At 40.2% G+C, this 22,500-nt stretch overlaps 1 protein-coding gene across 1 annotated transcript in view; it reads left to right on the forward strand.

Annotated features, from left to right (window-relative positions):
* The window catches only part of LOC127658929 (glycine receptor subunit alpha-2-like), a 24,379-nt gene extending 3,047 nt beyond the window's left edge, over positions 1-21,332 (forward strand). Inside the window, exons 2-9 of the mRNA XM_052148503.1 lie at positions 1,386-1,507; positions 7,035-7,102; positions 11,975-12,198; positions 13,823-13,905; positions 14,018-14,155; positions 15,803-16,017; positions 18,305-18,454; positions 20,462-21,332. Of these exons, the coding sequence (XP_052004463.1) occupies positions 1,386-1,507; positions 7,035-7,102; positions 11,975-12,198; positions 13,823-13,905; positions 14,018-14,155; positions 15,803-16,017; positions 18,305-18,454; positions 20,462-20,734 (1,273 nt within the window). The 3' untranslated portion in view covers positions 20,735-21,332. The remainder of the gene's footprint in view (positions 1-1,385; positions 1,508-7,034; positions 7,103-11,974; positions 12,199-13,822; positions 13,906-14,017; positions 14,156-15,802; positions 16,018-18,304; positions 18,455-20,461) is intronic.
* The last annotated feature ends 1,168 nt before the right edge of the window (positions 21,333-22,500 follow it).

Here is a 22,500-nt window from a genome sequence, read left to right on the forward strand (position 1 = left end):
ATTCATGATTTCATTATTATTGCAGTTTTAATTGGTTTCAATGGGAAAATATTTGTGCTGAAGATCCCGAGTGTGACTATTTTATGTACACGGTGTGTTATAGATGTGTTATAGATGTATTATAGGAACTGAGGTTGAAAAGCCAAAATTCCCCCAAAAATACACACCTTTGGCAAAATGTATGCCATTGGCATTAACACGAACAGGAACCAAAATGATCAAAAAAACTCAAATAAAAAGACAAAAATGTCCCAAAGCTCGCACAAGGGTTAAATACAAACAGAGTAATTCATGGAATGCATTATTTGCCCCCAGATTTGGAATTTTGGAATTTTGGAACTTATCCCAAGCCCCCTTAATTTCTGACACTGCGTAATAATCCAATAAGATTAGGAAGAGTTAATCACATATAAAAGTGAAGAACATGTCGTTCTGTTGTACACTGTGGCAGTGCAAAGAAAGTAGACTGTCAAACACAATCTCAATCACAGAACCTCCTGCGTACACATGTAAACGTTCCATTCTATGCTTGCAATGTTCATCTGACAAGTAGGGAAGATTGGGGTTAGTTGACACAATAAAAACGGTCTTAAATTAGGATAAGTTTTGTGCATTCTGTCCTTCAAACTACAATTCCAGAGTCATATATGTGCAATAGCTGTTGGGGAATTAGTGAATATAATAAAAACCACAATGGCAAACAGATGATCAATATAGGTTTAAACTGAAATGTTGAACTGCAAAGGATATGTTTTATAAATGTCAATTTTGGGGTGGCTGTCACATTTTATTTGGGGTAAGTTGTCATATATGTGTGTGTGTGTGTGTGTGTGTGTGGGGGGGGGGGGGCGCTGCCCCCTTCGGTATATCGTGTTTCCGTTTTGTGGCCCATTCTGCATAACGATGGCCAATCCACCCCAAGTACATCGGCCCACTGGGAAAATGCCCGGAATGCCATATTACCAATCCAGCCATGTTTCTAATCTTTACTTTGAACTCTGGAGTTCCCAGCTAACAATTGTTAGTTCCCGAAATTTTCTGGGAATGTTAGTTTGTGGCTATAAAACCTAAAACCTAAAACCTAAAAGAATGTTCCTAGAATCGTAGGAAATCGCTTCCCGCAAAACAACCATATGGGAACCATACACTATAACGTTAAAGGGACAGTGCACCCAAAAATGAAACATCTCTCCTTTACTCACCCTCATGCCATCCCAGAAGTGTGTGACTTTCCTTCTTCTGCAGAACACAAATTTGTGGGTGATCTGTCTCTTTAAAGGAATGCTCTGTGTCGTTTGTGATAATTGAATAATTATTCAGAGCATGAATGACTTCAGATGTTTTTCAAGTGGATTATAACCCACATCCTATATTGTGTTTTATAGGATAACAGAAGGAAAAGAGTCCGAGAGGGCTTCTTCATCGACAATGTCCCCCTCTGATTTCCTGGACAAGCTAATGGGGAGGACGTCCGGTTATGATGCCCGTATAAGACCCAACTTTAAAGGTATGCCATCAAACAATAGTGAGTCATTTCAGACATCTTACAAGATTTGCACCATCCATATATTCATGCCTATGAAGCTATACAACAGATGATAATTAAAGTCGTTATTCACTGATAATCTTCCCCACCGCCAGAGCTCGCATTTTTGCCTACGTTCAATTCAAATATGGTACCTCGAGACGTGTCATGCCACATCATTGACGCCAAATCCCATTAGTTCTCACACACCGAACCCAGCACATAGTTTGAAAATGCTGAATGGAGAATAAAATTAGAGAGGGAAGATTTTCAGTGAATAATGACTGAAATGTGGGACAAAGCTAACAAATGACTTCAAAAGACTTGAACTATTCCTAAGAGAGTAATGACAGTCTCCCAGTGTCGGTGTGAGACGGAGGAGTATTGAATTATTCACAGATACAGTAAAAGCCCCGACTGCTGTAACTCAAAGGCTGATGATCTTATCTAGCAAACAAAGACCAAAGAACCAAAGCCTTCAAAAACAGAGTTGTTCTTTTATGAAGGAAGGTGGTTTTCGGCAAAAGCCTTTTTTTATTTATTTTTTTATCAGGAATGTGAAAAAAATAGATAAGATGGCATTAAATGCCACATTTGAGACGTGATGCTGGTGGCTGGGTGTTTAAAGATCTGGACTAGTAAAGCAACAATGTGAAAACAGTCTAAAGTGTTTGTTAAACCTCCTTATGTGCATTAAGAAAATGAAGTTTTAGTACAATTAAAGGAACATTCCGGGTTCAAGCACAATCGACAGCATTTGTGGTATAATGTTGATTACAACAAATCAAATTTTCTTTAAAAAAAAAAGCACAAATCTGTTTTTCAGTGAGACACTTCCAATGCAAGTCTATGGGGTTTAATCTGTAAACGTTAAAATACTCACTGTTTCAAAAGTATAGACACAAGACATAAACAATATGTGTGTTAACATGATTTTACTGTGATATAGTCACTTACTGACCACATCTGTGGAAAGATATAGACGATTTTACAACTCCGTTGCCATGGCGACATAACACTATAAACACTTGTAATGCAGGCAAGCAAGAGACCCAGGAGCTGAGGAACAGTGCACAGAATTTATTAATAACAGGAACTCAAAAGCACAGCAGGGTTGGCAAATATTCAGAGACCCGGCACCAACTTGAAAGCAGATCCGTGATGAATCCTCAGCGAAGTGTGTGTTCATAGGTGTGTATGCGTCATGGCAGTGTAGAGGGTAGATCCGAAAGGAATCCTTAGATGAAGCAGGCTGGAAGGTAACCGAACTCCAGACACACGGGCAGAGACTGGCAACCGAAACAGAAATACGAGACAGAACCAACAGAGGCAGAGAGTGAGGTGAGTTACTAGAACATACAACAATATTCTAACAAAGAACATGAAACAACAAAGGGTTTAAGTAGGTGGACAATAAATAAAGAACAGGTGCTGTCAGCATGCAAATGTTGTGGTATAATCAGCATTCCCATGGAAACGGCAATCATGCATGCCGGCATCACCTGACACAATTCCGAATAAACCGCCGATAAAAGTTAGCGAACTCCAGAAACCTCTGCTAACCTTGGCAGGGTCCATTGCGTACTCCCTCGGTCGAAATGATGAGCACCAGGAATGGAACCGACTGTGCAAAGCACACCTTAATGAATAGCTGGTTCTCTAGCAGTTGCTGAAGCACCTTCCTGACATGCTGGATATGGTCCTGGATCTTCTGGGAGAAGATCAGAAAATGATCTATCTAAACAAACACAAAACGATCGACCATGTCTCTGAGCACATCATTTACGAGCCCCTGGAAGACGGCTGAAGCGTTGACCAATCCAAAAGGCATAACCAAATATTCAAAGTGTCCCCAATAGGTGTTAAAAGCCATCTTTCACTCATCCCCCTCCCAGATCCGGACAAGATGATAAGCACTGTGAAAGTCAAACTTAGTAAAGATGGGCGCACCCTGCAATGATTCTTTATCGTGATGCCATTCAGTCCTGATAATCTATGCAGTGTCTAAGAGAGCCATCCTTCTGCACGAAGAAGAATCCCACCCCTGCCAGAGAAGAGGAAGGATGGCTGAGACCGGCTGCCAGAGAATCATTGATGTACCTGTTCATCGCCTCCCTCTCAGGAGTGGAGAACGAAAAAGCCGACCTCATGGAAGAGAAGTGCCAGGAAGAAAATCAATAGCACAATCGTTCAGGTGATGAGGAGGAAGGGTCACGACGCGGGACCGGTTGAACACTGCCCTCAAGTCATGGTAACTGCCTATTCATCCAAAAATGAAACAAGACTGAACAGGGGAGACAGCAGAGATACGACAATGAGACAGAGCGTACAGACTCCAAGCCAGAACAGTATTGGTTGCCCGGTCTATGTGTGGGTTGTGCGTTACCAACCAAGGATGCCCCACAATATGTCCGATGGAGACTGGACTCGGTAGAAGGACAGCTGGAGTGGTTGCCGGAGACGAAGGTCACAGGCTCGGTGGAATGGGTGACGATGGTTAGGGGCCTGCTGCTGATGGAAGGGGCTGTGATTGGTTCATCCAAATGGACCACCAGAACCTGCCACTTGGAAGCCAAGTCCCTGTCCAGAAAGTCCCCTTCAGCTCCAGATTGCACCAACGTGGAAACAGCATAACTGGTTGACCCGTACTGCAGTTGGGCCAGGAGATGTGTCCATAGTCCAGGTGTTTCGCTCAGGGATGTTGCGCTCACAAGTAACCACTTGCCTCCTGACGAGTGGTGACTTTTACTGGGCACGAGGCGGAGACATGGCTGGCAGATACAGGCAGATTCCTTGGGTGAGGTGTCGCTGCTTCTCCTCTGGAGATAGCTCAGTCATTCAAACCTGCATAGGTTCTACTTCGGACTGTGGTTCTGATGGCTAGGCCAGAAAAATGGACCGGTACAGCGCTGCCTGGGCAAGTGGAGACTGGCAGCGACACAGGGCCAGGCGCAGGTCCACTTGGATGGCCAGGTCCACCAGATCGTTGAAATGGGAGTGCAGGTCCAAGGCATAGATCTCATCCTGAATGTTGTTGGATAACCCATACAGAAACCGGTCCCACTGCGTGCGATCATTCCGGCAAGGGTGCAGAACTTGATGGCATAATCCATGAACGTACGGTTTTCCTGAGACAATCCAGACAAAACCCTCACCGCCTCACGACCTTGAGCCGAGAGATCGAACACTCGGCGGAGCTCCTCGGAGAATGCTTGGAATGATGCGCAACAGGGATGCCCATTGTCCCACATTGTGGTTCCCCATTCACCGGCTCTCCCGGTGAGGAGCATGATGACATATGCCACCTTCATCATCTCTGAAAGAAAAAAGGAGGGCTGCAACGAGAAGTACAGGGAACATTGTGAGAGGAAGGTGCGGCAAAAGCGCCCAGAAGCGTGGGGAACCGCAAGGGGCCGGTGTGGGTGCTTCCTGGTTGGGACAAGTATTGAGAGGCTAGTTGAGTTGTTGGATGACAGAGGTGAGCTCAGCAAACTGCGACGCAATCATCTCCAGAGTCAGGTTGGAAGCAGAGATCTCATCTTTCTGACATCCCAGTAAGGCTCCTTGCTGAGAAAGTGCAGACCGAAGATTGGATTCCTTCACTGGGTCCATCCTGGCTAGATTGTTCTGTCACGCAGGAAAGCAAGAGACCCAGGAGCTGAGGAACAGTTCACAGTATGTATTAATAACAGGAACTCAAAAGCACAACAAGGCTGGCAAACAGAAAGGGACCCGGCACCGACTGCAGCAGGAAGGCGTGTGTGCATCATGGCAGTGTAGAGGGTAAATCCGAGAGGAATCCTCAGATGAAGAGTGTTTGGGCACAAAGGCAAGCACAGCAGCAGGCTGGAAGGTAACCGCACTCCAGACACACGGGCAGAGACTGGCAACCAACACAGAAACAGGAGACAGAACCAACTGAGGCAGAGAGTGAGGTGAGTTACTAGAACATACAACAATATTCTAGCAAAGAACATGAAACAACAAAGGGTTTAAGTAGGCAGACAATCAACAGAGAACAGGTGCTGTCAGCACACAAATTACTGGCATGATCAGTGTTCCCATTGAAGCGCTGATCACACATGCCGGCAGCACCTGACACACATGAGGGTGGTGTAGGGCGGCTGTGGCTCAGGTGGTAGAGTGGGTCGGCTGCTAATCGCAGGGTTAGCGGTTCGATTCCTGGCCAACACGACTCCACATGCCGAAGTGTCCTTGGGCAAGACACTGAACCCCAAGTTGCTCCCAATGGCAGGCTAGCACCTTGCATGGCAGCTCTGCTGTCATTGGTGTGTGAATGGGTGAATGGGTGAATGAGTCAAATTGTAAAGCACTTTGAATACAAGGTTAAAAAGGCGCCATATAAGTGCAGACTATTTACCATTTAAATGAGGGAGACAACTAAAACAAACAGAATAAATCGGCAAACTCCCCGGGACTGTGACAACACTAAAACAATTGTACAAAACGGTGATTTAAAAAACTTTACAGCTCAAATAATACATGAGTTTTAACATAAGAATGAACGAAAGTGCCTTTAACCCCTACAAAAATGGGCCCCATTGTCTTGCATTGTAAGTGCCTCACTGGAACCTTGATTTTTGCTTTTTTTAAAGAAAAGGAGGGACGAAATACATTTTTGTGGTAATCAACATTATGCCACAAATGCTGTCGATTGAGCTTCACTTGTATTGAACATGGAATATTCCTTTAAAATGTTAATTTTAACAATTAAATCCATTTTCCTCCCAAATCCTCATTACCATAATGCATCCAGAAGTGTTTATTATTATTATTATTATTATTATTATTATTATTATTATTATTATTATTAAAAGGCTCAAAGAAGATGATTCTGGTTCTTCTGAGATCTAAAAATGTATTATTTGAGACTCCCTTTACGTGCACGAACCTTCTTTTTCTTTGTGTTTGTTTTAGCTGTCGGAAAGTAAAGGTAAAAATGTTGAGAGCTGAGCTTGAAGAGGAAGTCGTCTCTATTATATATTCTCTATTAATAATGTTCATTCCCTCCAAAGTAAACGAGTGCCAGGTTTCATTCACTTGATCTATTCCAGTTGTGTTTGGCTTTGATGAGTGTTTGAGCCTAGGAGTGATTAAATCTCAATCTTGTTATGAAATATTCATGAGGTTCAGAATATCTCAGAGGTGTTTCCAAAGAAACCAGCACCTAGAATACCTTAATAAATCATTTTCATGATGTTCAACAAACCCAAGCATGGCATTGTTGGTCTATTAATGACCTGTTAGAATAACTATCAATTAACCTAAGCTCTACATAATATTATATATGTTCACAATTATGCTTTTGTCAATATACAATTAAGTAACATTGCGAATATTACAACGCGTTTGAATTGATTGTGATGAATCTGCATGGCTACATTTGCTTTTGAAATTATGGTCATAAAGTAACTAGCAGAATATGTTAAAAGACTGATCAGAAATGTTGAATTTAGTCTTGAACGTTACTCTCGATCTGCTGTTACAGGTCCCCCCGTTAACGTCACGTGCAATATTTTCATCAACAGCTTTGGCTCAGTGACTGAGACGACTATGGTGAGTGTCTTTCCTATATTCTAGCAAAACGATTTTATGTGGCTCGTTGTATGTATCAAGTCAGTTTCCTGGTGACATTAACATTAAAGGCGTTTCAAGAACAATTACTTCATTCACTTTCACACAAATCACGAGTAAAATGGCAGATTATCAGTTCATAAACACTTACTTTTCATCTGTTCCTCACACAATGCTATCTGATGACATCTAAACACTTTTACTCTAGTGCAGGACTCATTGTAACATTTGCATTATATAATCAAGCTTGTTCGAGTGTGATCATATCGCTCGACTGATCGAGTGTTGCACTTGTGATGTAAAGGAGCGGGTACGAGTCCTGAAGAGCACACGAGTCCACACGTGACCCCAAAGTGTCATAGAAGCACCCCAAAATGACGTGATTGTGTTTTTCATCTCACATTTGCTTTTTCTGACACTATCGGTCAGGTTTAGGGTCAGGAGGTCGGATTTGTTGAGCATTAACCAGAAAAACCTCATCTGTGTGGGAGAAGATTTCACTCGCTTTTAGCGCCCCACAGTGGACATTTCGGCTCTGAACTGCCGCTCTGAACTTTGCAAAATTGTCGCCACAGTCACTTCATTTTTATACGTTCAGAATGCAAAATTGACCCTGTTTTCTTTTTGAATAACGACTTTACTTTTTGGCTGATGTCACCAACACTGTTCCCATCTGCATGCGTGCATGACCAGGCGCATCTGGTGTTGCTTCCGCGCAGATGGAAAAATGATCCGTGCAGATGGCGGACTGAAGTGTGAGGGGAACCTAGAGATGTTCTTGAATCAGAGCTAAATGCATGCTCAGTGTTTCAACTGGAATCCATGTAAATGTTTGGAGTAAATTCTTGTGTGTAATGGAAACAAGGTGAAAATACATCATGAAACAACACATACACATACCGCATTTAACATGGGGCGCAAATGCTAATGCTGTGTCTGAATGGATAAATATACCTCATGGTCAGTGCCCGTCCCGCGAGTGATAAACAAACAATTGCTTAAGTCTTATGTGAAAGCAAACAGGTGCACAAATCAGGTACTAAATGCATCAAAATATCAGATCTATGCATAAAACTTTGCTGTTTAAACGTACTAATGAAGCCTTATAGATTCGCCTGTCTATTCTGTTGTTAATATTAATCAAAAAAACTATATTGAAAGCCACTGACTGCTATTTGTTTAGAGGGAACATTGTTCAACAAACCCTCTTATTGTTCAATAAATAAAATATGTAGCATCCACTTTCATCTACCAAGTCCTGCCTTGCATTTTCTCCTCATTGAATATCCAGTTTCATTCGAAAATAGACGTAAAATTGGGTTGCAAACCCTAAAAACGTTCGTTCCAGTGGTTGTCTCAAAACTATTTTCCAACATTTCTTCTCGGATTATGACCATTTTCCATTTTCGTACCATCATCCCGTTTGTGTCTGTTGAATTTCATTAAAAGTAATTGAACATTCCCTTATTGTTTCTCATGTTCTGCACGCACATGCATTAAATTTGTTTGTTTTTCATCATTCAAATGGCGACGACCAGCAAATGATCCTCATGATTTGCTCTCAGGCCTGCCATTCAGATGGATTATTCTGTTTCGAGTTTATCAAATGCTTTAGGGGTAAACCATTACCAGTCTAGATTCAGGTCTAATTATTTTTATCCAAAGGATATTATTGTGGCCCAAAGTTAAAACTAAGACAATCTCAAGTGGATAGCTTTGATCAATTGGTCATTTTGTTGAAAATAATTTTAAGCAACGAATCAGAGCAGGTTTTTATAGGTTACCAACAACCTCCATCCATCCATCCATCTTCAACCGCTTATCCGAAGTCGGGTCGCGGGGGCAGCTGCTCCAGCAGGGGGCCCCAAACTTCCCTATCCCGAGCCACATTAACCAACTCTGACTGGGGGATCCCGAGGCGTTCCCAGGCCAGTCTGGAGATGTAATCTCTCCACCTAATCCTGGGTCTTCCCTGAGGCCCCGGGGGCATCCTTACCAGATGCCCAAACCACCTCAACTGGCTCCTTTCAACGCAAAGGAGCAGCGGCTCTACTCCGAGCTCCTCACGGATGACTGAGCTCCTCACCCTATCTCTAAGGGAGAAGCCCGCCACCCTTCTGAGGAAGCCCATTTCGGCCGCTTGTACTCGCGACCTAGTTCTTTCGGTCATGACCCAACCTTCATGACCATAGGTGAGGGTAGGAACAAAAATTGACCAGTAGATCGAGAGCTTTGCCTTCCGGCTCAACTCTCTTTTCGTGACAACAGTGCGATAGAGCGAGTGAAATACCGCCCCGCTGCCCCGATTCTCCGGCCAACCTCCCGCACCATTGCCCCCTCACTTGTGAACAAGACCCCGAGGTACTTGAACTCCTTCACTTGGGGCAACACCTCCTTCCCAAGGGAGGACCAACAACCTGTAATGAATAAATAGAAATAAAGAACTGAAGCATCTCAGACTGCTTTTTAACAAGGTTTTTATCTCACACCCATTTAATGTTTTGATAAGTAAATGATTTCCCATTAATAACCAGCCAATTAGTTTGATTGGTATTGGGTGGGTCTTTTTGTAATGTCACCAGATTACTTGTAAGACAGGAACAGGAAGTCAAGCCAGTTCATTTCATTCAACACAGTTTTTAGAGTTCCATTAAATCAAAACCTTGAATAACACAAAAACAGAAAGACATTTTCACAAAGTGATTGAATGGTTTCGGTATGCCGGTTATAGTGTTTTGGAGCATGCTGCACATGTTTTATTACTGATGGAAGAGTTCATTTATGATGTGGCTGTACAAAAACTAAAGCATTGATGCATTTGAGTGAAAGCTCAACAAAATCCATAACAGTAACGGAGCAATTCAAGCAGACAGCACAAGCACTCAAACACTTTCATTTCACCAGAAGAACTCGCTGAGGTCCACTGAACCTGAATCCGTCGGCACGCCAGCGGTGTGTCTATAAATGTTCTCTGGGACGTTTTGTGTATTGTGTGTTCTAAGGTACAGTAAAGACCTTTTAATGTAAACATGAAATAGAAATGAACTATTTTGTACTATCAGTGCACATTATAGCAAATAAATACATCTTTCATCAAAACAATGACTCGCTCTGCCTCTGAAACGACTGACATCACCAAGCCTTTTTATTTTTAAACATCTCGCCTCCACGCTCCTGACTCAATTCTGGTATGCAACGCCGACTGTGGTGGTGGGAGCATCAATTATTATTTCCACTGTGTTGCGGTTTGGGTATCTCAGCGAGTATTGTCGCTATCACACCTGGAGTCGTGAGTTTGAGTGACTCCAGTCAGGTCTCCTTAGCAACCAAATTGCTAGGGAGGGTAGAGTCACATGGGGTAACCTCCTCGTGGTCGCTATAATGTGGTTCTCGCTCTCGCGGTGGGGCGTGTGGTGAGTTGTGTGTGGATGCCGCGGAGAATAGTGTGAAGCCTCCAAACGTGCTACGTCTCCATGGTAACGCATATGGAAAGCCAAGAGGATCAGAATTCACTTGTTTTGTATTGCCATATTAAGCTTTGAACATAAACGCCGTACGCCGTCACGCGTTAAGTTAACGCGCATTATTTTGGCGACTCACGTAACTTAATAAGTGCATTCATTTGCTCAGGTACATAACTCCTCCTCTATCACGTTTGAGGTATCTACGGCAAGTCGGAGGATTCAAACCATTAATAGCAACGATGGCAACGAGGAACTTTAGTCTCGCAGTGCAAACTTTAAATGACAGCATCCTCTGCAGATGATACAAGTTTTACATGATGCATAAATGATGTATTAAAGTGTGTGGTCAATGAAATATCACTATATAATATCACCACAGCTTATCCAAAACATCTTTTGACTATAGATAATTATAGAAAAATATATTGTAGAATATCTGCCAGCTGTGTTACAGAACAATCACAAGAAGACATCAACCTATGTGTCCACTACAAATCAGCAATGGTCGATGTCCAGGACTGTCTGGTTTGTCGTATTATGTCTTTAAACATTAAATTAATACTTCTGTAATATTAGCAACACAAAGACAAAGATCCCCCATTTAGCCTTAACAGACTGTAGGGGCAAGTGCTGTTAGCGAGCACCTATGAAGGCCGGAACGGTACACGAGGGGGTGGGTGGCCAGCACCACGCCCGACCGCCTTTGTTTCCCCAGTGGCGATGTTTTACACACCAGGTACTCATTTTAGGCTGAGTCGACCTAGGGGAGGCCCGGGACCGGTTCAGATAATCGTCACAGGTGTTGGCCATGAGTGGGAATCAAACTCGGGTTCCCAGGTTCGTAGCGCAGTGCGCTAACTGCTACACTACCGCACCACACACACACACACACACACACACACACACACACACACACACACACACACACACACACACACCAGTAGGTGAATACCTATTTGTGAGTTAAAGTTAGTAAATAGTGTCTTGGTTAGCGAATATCTAGCTTAGTTAGCCAAAAGTCGGCTGAAGTCATTTAATGTGCGTTTGCAATGCGAAACAAAGTTAAATACGGCGATACAAAACACGTGAATTCTGACCCTCTTGGCTTTCCATAACCGCGCGCAACAAGTCACGTGATAAGATGCGTGGATTCACGATCTCAGAAGCGGAGGCAACTGAGATTCTTCCTCATCCACCCGGATTGAGGCGAGTCACTACGCCACCACGAGGACTTAAAGTGCATTGGGAATTGGGCGTTTCAAATTGGGGAGAAAAAGGGAGGAAGAAAATAAATAAAAATGTATTACATTATTGTGGCAGACGTGTAATGCTTTGATAAAACAATACAAAAAGGAAACATACCTGTTTAATGATTGTGTGCATCTGACAGGACTACAGGGTGAATATCTTCCTGAGGCAGAAATGGAACGACCCTCGTCTGGCGTACAGCGAGTACCCGGACTCTTCTCTTGATCTGGATCCCTCCATGCTCGACTCCATCTGGAAACCGGACCTGTTCTTCGCCAACGAGAAAGGCGCAAACTTCCATGATGTCACCACAGATAACAAACTCTTGAGGATCTTTAAAGATGGAACGGTTCTGTACAGCATCAGGTGAGAATGCATCCTATCCACTGCTGATACTCACTCATGTCTGTGCTGTTGTTTTCCCTCCAAAAATGAAGTCAAGTCCTGGAGGATGATGTCATTAAGGAACTGGCCATTCAAAATGACCTCTCCTGCTATTCTACCGGCACTTAAGATCTGTGAAGAAGATGTGCGCCAGGTCTTCCAGAAACAGAAGACAAGAAAAGCACAGGGCCTAGATGGGGTTTCACCCACATGTCTAAAATCCTGTGCTGACCTGCTGGCCCCATCTTCACACAGATCTTCAACAGATCACTGGAGCAGTGTGATGTTCCCTACTGCTTCAAATGCTCCACCATCATCCCCGTCCCAAAGAAACCCAAGATCAAAAACATAATGACTAGTGATTTACAATGTTTATGGCACACCAGATGTTCAGCTACATTTACATTAGTGCATTCAGCTAAAATTACTACTTTAAAACTCAGTATTATTTAAGTAATATGTCTCCAGTAAATTTGAAAGCTGCTTTTAAAACTTTTAAAAGCAGACTTCAAATTTACTGGTGACATGTTTCCATTCATTAACATTCATTAATGCATCATGAACAAACAATAAAAAATATATATTTTTGTACAGCATTCATTCATCTTTGTTAATGTTAGTTAATAAAAATACAATTATTCATTGCAAGTTTGTGTTGGTTTACAGTACTTATATTGATGGACTGGGGTGTTGAGCCACAAGTTGTTGAGCAGGGGGCGTTCACTGTCCTATTGTACATATCACGGTGCCGTTTTGTGGTCCGTTCTGCATAACGCAGCGGCTCATTTTAGCGTATCGCGAGCCATTTGGTTCATTTCGCGGCCGACCCACCGGCTTCGTTCTCCCGATGGCCAGTCCGCCCCTGATCGGCCCCAAAGTGTGTCGGCCCACCGGGAAAATGCCCGGTATGCCAGATTACCAGTCCAGCCCTAATCGCCCCCAAGGTGCGTTGGCCCACTGGGAAATGGCCCACTGAATTTCAGTGTTATGGTTATGAATCACAGTAAATACAATATGTTAAATAGGTTGTATATGATAATGCTCAGGAACTGCATCTAAAATTAATTTTAAAATGAATAAAACACGAGATGTTGACGTCATTCAATCAGTTTGCTTATTTAAACTGCTACACCTGGTCGGACCGAAGCCGGGCCGAACCCACAACCGTGGCATCGCACTATTCAGCTGAGGTGCAAGACATACTCAAACATTTCTATTCGGCAAATTATATTTGACATTATAGCAAACAAAGCAGCATTTTATAGTAGCTCTTATTATAAAGTCACGTATGTTTACAGAAAGACAGAATACGTTATATTTTGAAAATCAGCTGACAAGACACTGTCCCGGTTTTCACAAATGGCTTTCTATTTATAGGAAAGCACAAAACATCACAGCGCTCAGTAAAACGTTCACGCTCATACGCTCTGACTTCATGCATAAATCATACGTGCACGTGCGTCGTGCTTCACTTCAGTTCTGCTGAGAAGTGAGTTTAATGTCAAACCTTCAGTCAAACAAGTCTCGTGTCAAGTCTAATGAAGACTAGTTAGTTTCAGACTCATAATGCATGAATAATGAAGGTTGTTTGTCACATTATTTATAGATTGACATTAATATTGTCTTGCCCAATGGATCTAAAGAACTTTCCCATGGATGTACAGACGTGCACGATGCAGCTGGAGAGTTGTAAGTATTTGTTATTATTATTAATTGTATATTGCATTAATAGTCATAACTCAAATTTCTTTCTATTTTTGTGTGCATGCACTGATGCTGTTTTTCTGCTTTGTGTCTTCAGTCGGCTATACGATGAATGATCTGATCTTCGAGTGGCTTGATGAAGGTCCCGTTCAGATGGCGGATGGTTTGACTTTACCGCAGTTCCTCATCAGAGACGAGAAAGACCTGGGCTACTGCACCAAACACTACAACACAGGTGACCGCATCATTTCACATTTAAAGGAATATTCCAGGTCCAACTTAAGCACAATCGACAGCATTTGATGCATGCAAACATTTCGACTCGTCCCTCCTTTAAGAAAATAAAAGCATAAATGTGTGTTCCAGAGGTCAACGGGGGTCAATCGGTAAACATTGCAATACTCACGCGAGACGTGATTTTCCTGTGATACTGTGATCTGTGTAAAGGTATAGCCAATTTTACAACTTTGTTGCCATGACGACATAATGCTTAACTTATATTGATGGACTGGGGTGTTGAGTCACAAGTTGTTGCCGTGACGACATAATGCTTAACTTGTATTGATGGACTGGGGTGTTGAACCACAAGTTGTTGCCATGACGACATAATGCTTAACTTGTATTGATGGACTGGGGTGTTGAGCCACAAGTTGTTGCCGTGACGACATAATGCTTAACTTGTATTGATGGACTGGGGTGTTGAGTCACAAGTTGTTGCCGTGACGACATAATGCTTAACTTATATTGATGGACTGGGGTGTTGAGTCACAAGTTGTTGCCGTGACGACATAATGCTTAACTTATATTGATGGACTGGGGTGTTGAACCACAAGTTGTTGCCATGACGACATAATGCTTAACTTCTATTGATGGACTGGGGTGTTGAGCCACAAGTTGTTGCCATGACGACATAATGCTTAACTTCTATTGATGGACTGGGGTGTTGAGTCACAAGTTGTTGCCATGACGACATAATGCTTAACTTGTATTGATGGACTGGGGTGTTGAGCCACAAGTTGTTGCCATGACGACATAATGCTTAACTTGTATTGATGGACTGGGGTGTTGAGCCAGAAGTTGTTGAGCGGGGGGCGTTCACTGTCCTATTGTGCAAAACGATGCTGTTTTGTGGTCCATTCTGCATAACGCGCCGGCTCGTTTTAGCTTATGGTGGCCCATTCGACCTGTTCGCGGGTGACCCACTGCCCCGCTCGGTTCTCCTGATGGCAATTCCGCCCCTGATCGCCCCCAAAGGGCGTCGGCCCACCGGGAAAATGCCAGATTACCAGTCCAGCCCTGCTCATGGTACAGCATGCATGAGGAGTTAAAATGAATGTTCTGCTCTCTTTATTTGTCTGGATATACTTCGTTATTTAAAAAAATGTATTAAAATGAAATTATAAATGCAATTTCACACAATTACTTGAATAATTCAAAAGTCAAAAATGTGCTGCAACCGTCCAGAGAGAGTCAAATAAATTAATAAAGGTCTAATTAAAAGCTGAAATTCTAAAAAAATAAATATGGGCATAAGTAGTTTGGAATAATATTTAAAAAAATTAGTTATATATATATAGTATACAGTCATGTGACCAAACACAACACAAACACAACAAAGAACATCCTTTAGACCTTCATGACTGCGTGTAAAGATTTGAAAAATATTAATGAATATTTATGAGTTTGTTTTTGTATTTGTGGATACATTAACGTGTTTTAAGGTACAAGGAATGTATTTAAAACCTTTTACTTGTTTTTAAAATCCATTAAATAAATATTGTGTAAAAAAATGCAATAAATGTTTTTCAGAAATGTATGAAACCATCATGGACAAATATTGCCACACCTGTTTTAAAATCAGTTTGTTGTGAAATGTGTTTAGGTAAGTTCACCTGTATTGAGGTGAAGTTTAATCTGGAGCGTCAGATGGGTTATTACCTCATCCAGATGTACATCCCCAGTCTGCTGATCGTCATCCTCTCCTGGGTCTCCTTCTGGATCAACATGGACGCGGCGCCGGCTCGGGTCGCCCTCGGCATCACCACCGTCCTCACAATGACGACACAGAGCTCCGGCTCGCGAGCTTCACTGCCAAAGGTCAAATCAACTTAACACAGCGCCAGGGTGCTTCTGTGACCCTAAACGTACCCGGATTTACTTCAGGGAATACGCACACATACTGTACGGTCAAACGTGTCATACTTTTTATTTTTCACATATTTTTACAGACAAAATAGAAATCATACATAAATCAAAAGACGCTGGAGAAAGAAAAATAAATCAATAATAAAATAAATGATTTTGAGCCATTCAATTTGGTTACATAGTGACATTATTTTCACGAGTTACGCACATACAATTCTCATTACTGCGAGATAAAAACAAACATATTTTTTTACATTTTAAAGTATTTATACAATTTATCATAATAGATCTCTATTGGTACTGCCTTTCATTTTCATTGAGTTCAATTTCGGGGAAAATATTTTTTTTACATTTTTTTTTTTTTACGTTAATACAGAAATAAATGAGAATCATAATTGAAATCAATGGAAATAATAAAACGTCTGGACGCGTTACGATAATGAGAATTGACCGCGTGCTTAAGCGTCCTGACGATGATGTCACAATGCAAAACATCTAAACCGCACAAAATGCAGTCTTTACGTTTTTAATACAAAGTATTGTTCCATGTTGATTTTTGGGTTTTTTTAGGACTTGGAAAGTTTCTTGATTTGTTTCGTGAGAATCGCACTAAAATGTTTAATCGAATTAATTACATGATGTCCCGATTAATGTATCGCATTTAATCACATATACAAATATTTGCTGAGAGAGCCCCTCATATAACAATAATTCAGTATATATAATGATGAAATAATTATACATAGTTATCTTTAAATATTTAAAAATTATATAAATATATATACAGTATATAAAATAAAAATATTCAGACAATTAAAATGCTTTACATTCCTGTAGCAGAAGAGTTCATCATTAATAAGACAAAATAAAAGCTGCTTTATAATATAATGTATTGTTTATTACCATATTATTGATCATAAGTCAATCATTGACACACAGTTCACAGTAATCCATTACACAAGTGAATTTATCAATCCGAGATTTATTATGAGGGCTTGTTTAAGGACCGTCAATGTACACCTGCGTCAGACATGCTTGTGTCGCGTCTCAGGTGTGTTGCTTCATAAACATACATTTATAAGTCACTGTGTCATTAAATATAGTTTAATACTCAATCTTTAAACACATCTTGAGATCTCTTAGATTGAATTTGGGCTCCATCAAGTGTTTGAACACAAGAATGTAACACATGTTTGTGTTGTAGGTTGTTTTCTTCACTGTATAAACTGTGTGTTGCTCACACAGCTGAAGTTTCACTTACTGCCCCCTGGAGTAAACAGGTGGTACTACAAGCATTTCTCAGGAATCTTCCTTATTATGATCCGGGGGTGTTTGTGATTAACCTCCTGAGACCCGAGCATGAATGTTGTGCCCATTTCCCTTTCTGATTTGTAACTAGTAGCACCTAATAAACATGCGAATAAATATAAAAATAAAAAACTATAAAAAAAAAATGTATGTCCTCTTTTGTGGACAGCGGGACTAAGTTGTGACATTTTAAATAATATTAAGTATTAAAATCAACTCATAATATCTCTTTACGTCATTAATCATTAATAAATGTTCCTTAAAGAGCATGCCATTTTTTTAAGGTTTATTACCTCCACATAAACACTTTCCAGTCTGCTTTTCCAAAGCAAGTAAACGTCTCATCATCTGCCATGTACAGTGAATAATAAAGCAGCATCATTATAATGAGCTCCAGATGATGTAAATGTGGAAACATGACGCTCTTATGATCAACGCTTCACCGTGTTCAGATGAATCATGTCTCTGATGCATTGACGTCCACAAGTGTTGCGAGACGTACATCAAAACATATCAATATTTAGAGGAAAGCTATTTAGGATGTAGAATCAAAGCAACAATTATCAGGGTGATTATCTATTTTTTGTTCGGTTACCCATAATGCAAATGACTGTCTGCCGTGAGAGCTGTTTCTCTAATGAGGTTTTAAGCTCGTCTAAAGCTAAACCTGGTAAAAAATAAAAACTGGTCGCTTTAAATTGAGTGCTGGAGCTTTATGCATGTGTCAAAATGTTAATTTGATCCTCAAATTGTGATTTGGAAACCAAAGCATGCAAATATCTGATAATCCTAGCGGACCCTCATGGCTGAATCAATGCCGTGTGTTTTCTTACAGGAGATTTAAATTCAATCTATTCTCAAATGGGACGGTGTCATGTGATGCAGTTTTGTTTACAGACTATATGGTGATTAAAAACGCTGTTTCTGACAGGTTTCCTATGTGAAGGCCATTGACATCTGGATGGCCGTGTGTCTGCTGTTCGTCTTCGCCGCTCTACTGGAATACGCCGGCGTCAACTTTGTGTCCAGACAACAGAGGGAATTTCTTCGCTTGAAACGAAGGCAAAGACGAAATCAAAAGGTACCGACGCGACAGGCCTGTAATGTCGAGTCATTGTGGGCCCTTCGAGGTTCAACAGCGGTTTGTTGCTGGAGGTCAGAGGTCAGATCTTCCACAGTGTCGCTGTAATGACTGAAGACGCTATCGTATGTCACCGCCGCTCAGAAAGTTAGCCTCGCCTACTAAAATGGATCAGCGTTATCGTCTTGACGAGGAGGAATTAACAGAAACCACTCACTCAAATACTGTCTGAGGTTTAATGACTCTTTCACAACCTTTCTAATGCTGATACAACAGATCAAAAACTCTTTTAAAGAGACAGTACAGTATTAAAAGGGGCAGTCCACACAAAAAGTACAATTCTGTCATCATTTCCTCATCCTCATTTTACTCAAATTGGTGACGCTTTATAATTACTACACGGTATAAAGTATTTGTAACGGATTAGTTTTGAAAGTTAGTATTATTTAATAGGTTATTCTTATTATTAAAGTAATATAATTCGTTTTATAAGTTATTATTAAATTAATATAATTAGTTAATAAGTTATTACCATTATTATTATTATTATAAGCTTTTATTAGATTGTCATTATTATTAAATTATTAAATATAATTTGTTTATAATTTATTATTAGTTTATAAATGACTATTATTAAATTATGAAATATGATTAAATTATAAGCTATTCTTATAATTATTAAAATAATATAATTAGTTTTAGAAGTTATTATTAGTTTATAAATGACTATTATTAAATTATGAAATATTAGTTTATGAGTTATTCTTATAATTATTATATTAATCTAATTGTTTCTAATTTATTATTAGTTTATAAATTATTGTTTTATGATTAAATTATTACATTATTAGTTAATAAGTTATTACCATTATTATTATTATTATTATAAGCTTTTATTAGATTGTCATTATTATTCAATTATTACATATAATTAGTTTATTATTAGTTTATAAATTAATATGAATTATTAAATATGATTAATATATTGGTTATTCTTATTATTAAATTAATAGGAGTTTATAAATTATTATTATTAATTATTATTAGTTTGTAAATGACTATTATTAAATTATGATATATTAGTTTATGAGTTATTCTTATAATTATTAAAGTAATCTAATTAGTTTATAAGTTATTATTAGTTTATAAATTACTATTAATTATTAAATATGATTAATATATTAGTTATTCTTATTATTAAAATAATATCATTCGTTTATAAGTTATAATTAGTTTTTTATTATTATCATTATTAAATATTATTTTATTTATTATTTAGTTATTATTAGGATTAAATTATTACATATAACTAGTTTTTAACTTGTTATAAGTTACCATAATTTTTATTATTAGTTTGTAAGTTTGAATCCAGGGCGTGCTGAGTGACTCCAGTCTGGTCTCCTTAGCAACCAAATTGGCCCAGTTGCTAGGGAGTCACATGGGGTAACCTCCTCGTGGTCACTATAATGTGGTTCTCGCTCTCGGTGGGGCGTGTGGTGAGTTGTGCGTGGATGCGGCGGAGAATAGCGTGAAGCCTCCACACGCGCTACGTCTCCACGGTAACGCACTCAACCAGTCACGTGATAAGATGCGTGGATTGGCGGTCTCAGACGCGGAGGCAACTGAGATTCATCCTCCGCCACCCGGATTGAGGCGAGTCACTACACCACCACAAGGACTTGGAGCGCATTGGGAATTGGGCGTTACAAATTGGGGAGATTTTTTACTTGTAATTTATTTATTTATTTATTTCTTAAAGACACATAATGTCTTATTTGGGCTCTGGCCTGAGAAAGTTTCGCTCTAGAGATTAACTGTAGTATCAGTATGTAGTATTTCAGTATTTACTGACGGCCTCGACACCCGAGACAAAACCGACTAATTGAAAAACACAAAAGACTCATTAAACGAGATGATGTTAATTGAACACGCTGCTAATGATCCCCTCCAGATGTTTTCAGCTCAATAACACTCTACACCATCTTCATTTCTCTTCTGAACTCACAGGAAGATGAATTACAGGATGGGCGTTTGCACTTCCCCGTCTACATGACTTCCTGTGATAAGGACGGTCCCGCGATAAAACCTGTGACGACTGACACGGTTCAGCAGCCGCCGATCCTGAAGAACACGGAACCGAACAGAAAGAAGTTTATCGACAGAGCGAAGAGAATCGACACGATATCTCGTGCGGCGTTTCCTCTGGCATTCCTCATCTTCAACGTCTTTTACTGGATAACGTTCAAGATTATCAGACATGACAACGGAAGGAAAGTCTAGTCTACAGTTTTATTCCCATTATCCCCGCTGTCAGGGATAAAATTACTGACCGATTTTGTGTAAACACTGTGTACGTCCCATGAGACTGCTGGAGATGTATGGAAGCAAGTGGGAATATTTAATTAAGGAATTAAAGTGCAGGATTGTCTAAATGTAATGTGATGCAGTATTCAAATATATGAAGAACAACGTTCATATGAAAGACGAGTATCAGTGTTTTATACGATTGTCTTTTGACGCTTGTTTTTATGAATCAAGTTGAGCACAGTAGAAAACATTTTACCATGCACACACACACACACACACACACTCACTCATATACACACACACTCACAACACACACTCACTCATATACACACTCACACAAACACTCACTCATATACACACACAACACACACTCACTCACACACAAACACTCACTCATATACACACACAACACACACTCACTCACACACAAACACTCACTCATATACACACACAACACACACTCACACACAAACACTCACTCATATACACACACAACACACACACACTCACACACAAACACTCACTCATATACACACACAACACACACACACTCACACACAAACACTCACTCATATACACACACACACACACACTCACTCACACACACACACACTCACTCATATACACACACACACACACACACACTCACACACAAACACTCACTCATATACACACACACACACACACACTCACACACAAACACTCACTCATATACACACACACACACACACTCACACACACACACACACACACTCACTCATAAACACACACACACACACACACACACACACACACACACTCACTCATAAACACACACACACACACACACACACTCACACACAAACACTCACTCATATACACACACACACACACACACTCACTCACACACAAACACTCACTCATATACACACACAACACACACTCACTCATATACACACACAACACACACATACTCACTCACACACAAACACACTCACTCATATACACACTCACTCACACACACACTCACTCACACAACACAAACACACTCACTCATATACGCACACAAACACACTCACTCATATACACACACACAACACACACTCACACAAACACTCACTCATATACACACACAACACACACTCACTCATATACACACACACAACACACACTCACACAAACACTCACTCATATACACACACAACACACACTCACTCATATACACACACACAAACACACTCACACACAAACACTCACACATATACACACACAACACACACACACTCACTCACACACAAACACACTCACTCATATACACACACAACACACACTCACAAACACTCACTCATACACACACACACACACACACACTCTCACTCATGCACACACACATACTGAGTGGACTAAATTGTGTGCAAATCCAAAAATGCAGCTCAGAATTTTGTAATTTTATAAGTGTAAATCTCCTGAAATCTGTGCAGTTCATATTTCACTCCAAAATCACAAGAAATTATATATAATATTTATTTTAATTAAGTGTATGTTTTGGTCCATTAATATTTCTTGCATTGTGAAATAATTTTCATGACAATTTAGCAAATTTTCTCCCAAATTCATATTTATAATTATTTATAACAATAATAATTATTGTTTTACTCACTTGATGATTGAAAGAAACATTAATGTGTTTAAATAAAATAAAAATAGAATTATTTCTGAAACAATTGACCATAAGCTGTATTTGTAAACATTAATTACCG

The sequence above is a fragment of the Xyrauchen texanus genome, chromosome 18 (genome assembly GCF_025860055.1).
Source record: "Xyrauchen texanus isolate HMW12.3.18 chromosome 18, RBS_HiC_50CHRs, whole genome shotgun sequence".
NCBI classification, from domain to species: Eukaryota; Metazoa; Chordata; class Actinopteri; order Cypriniformes; family Catostomidae; genus Xyrauchen; species Xyrauchen texanus.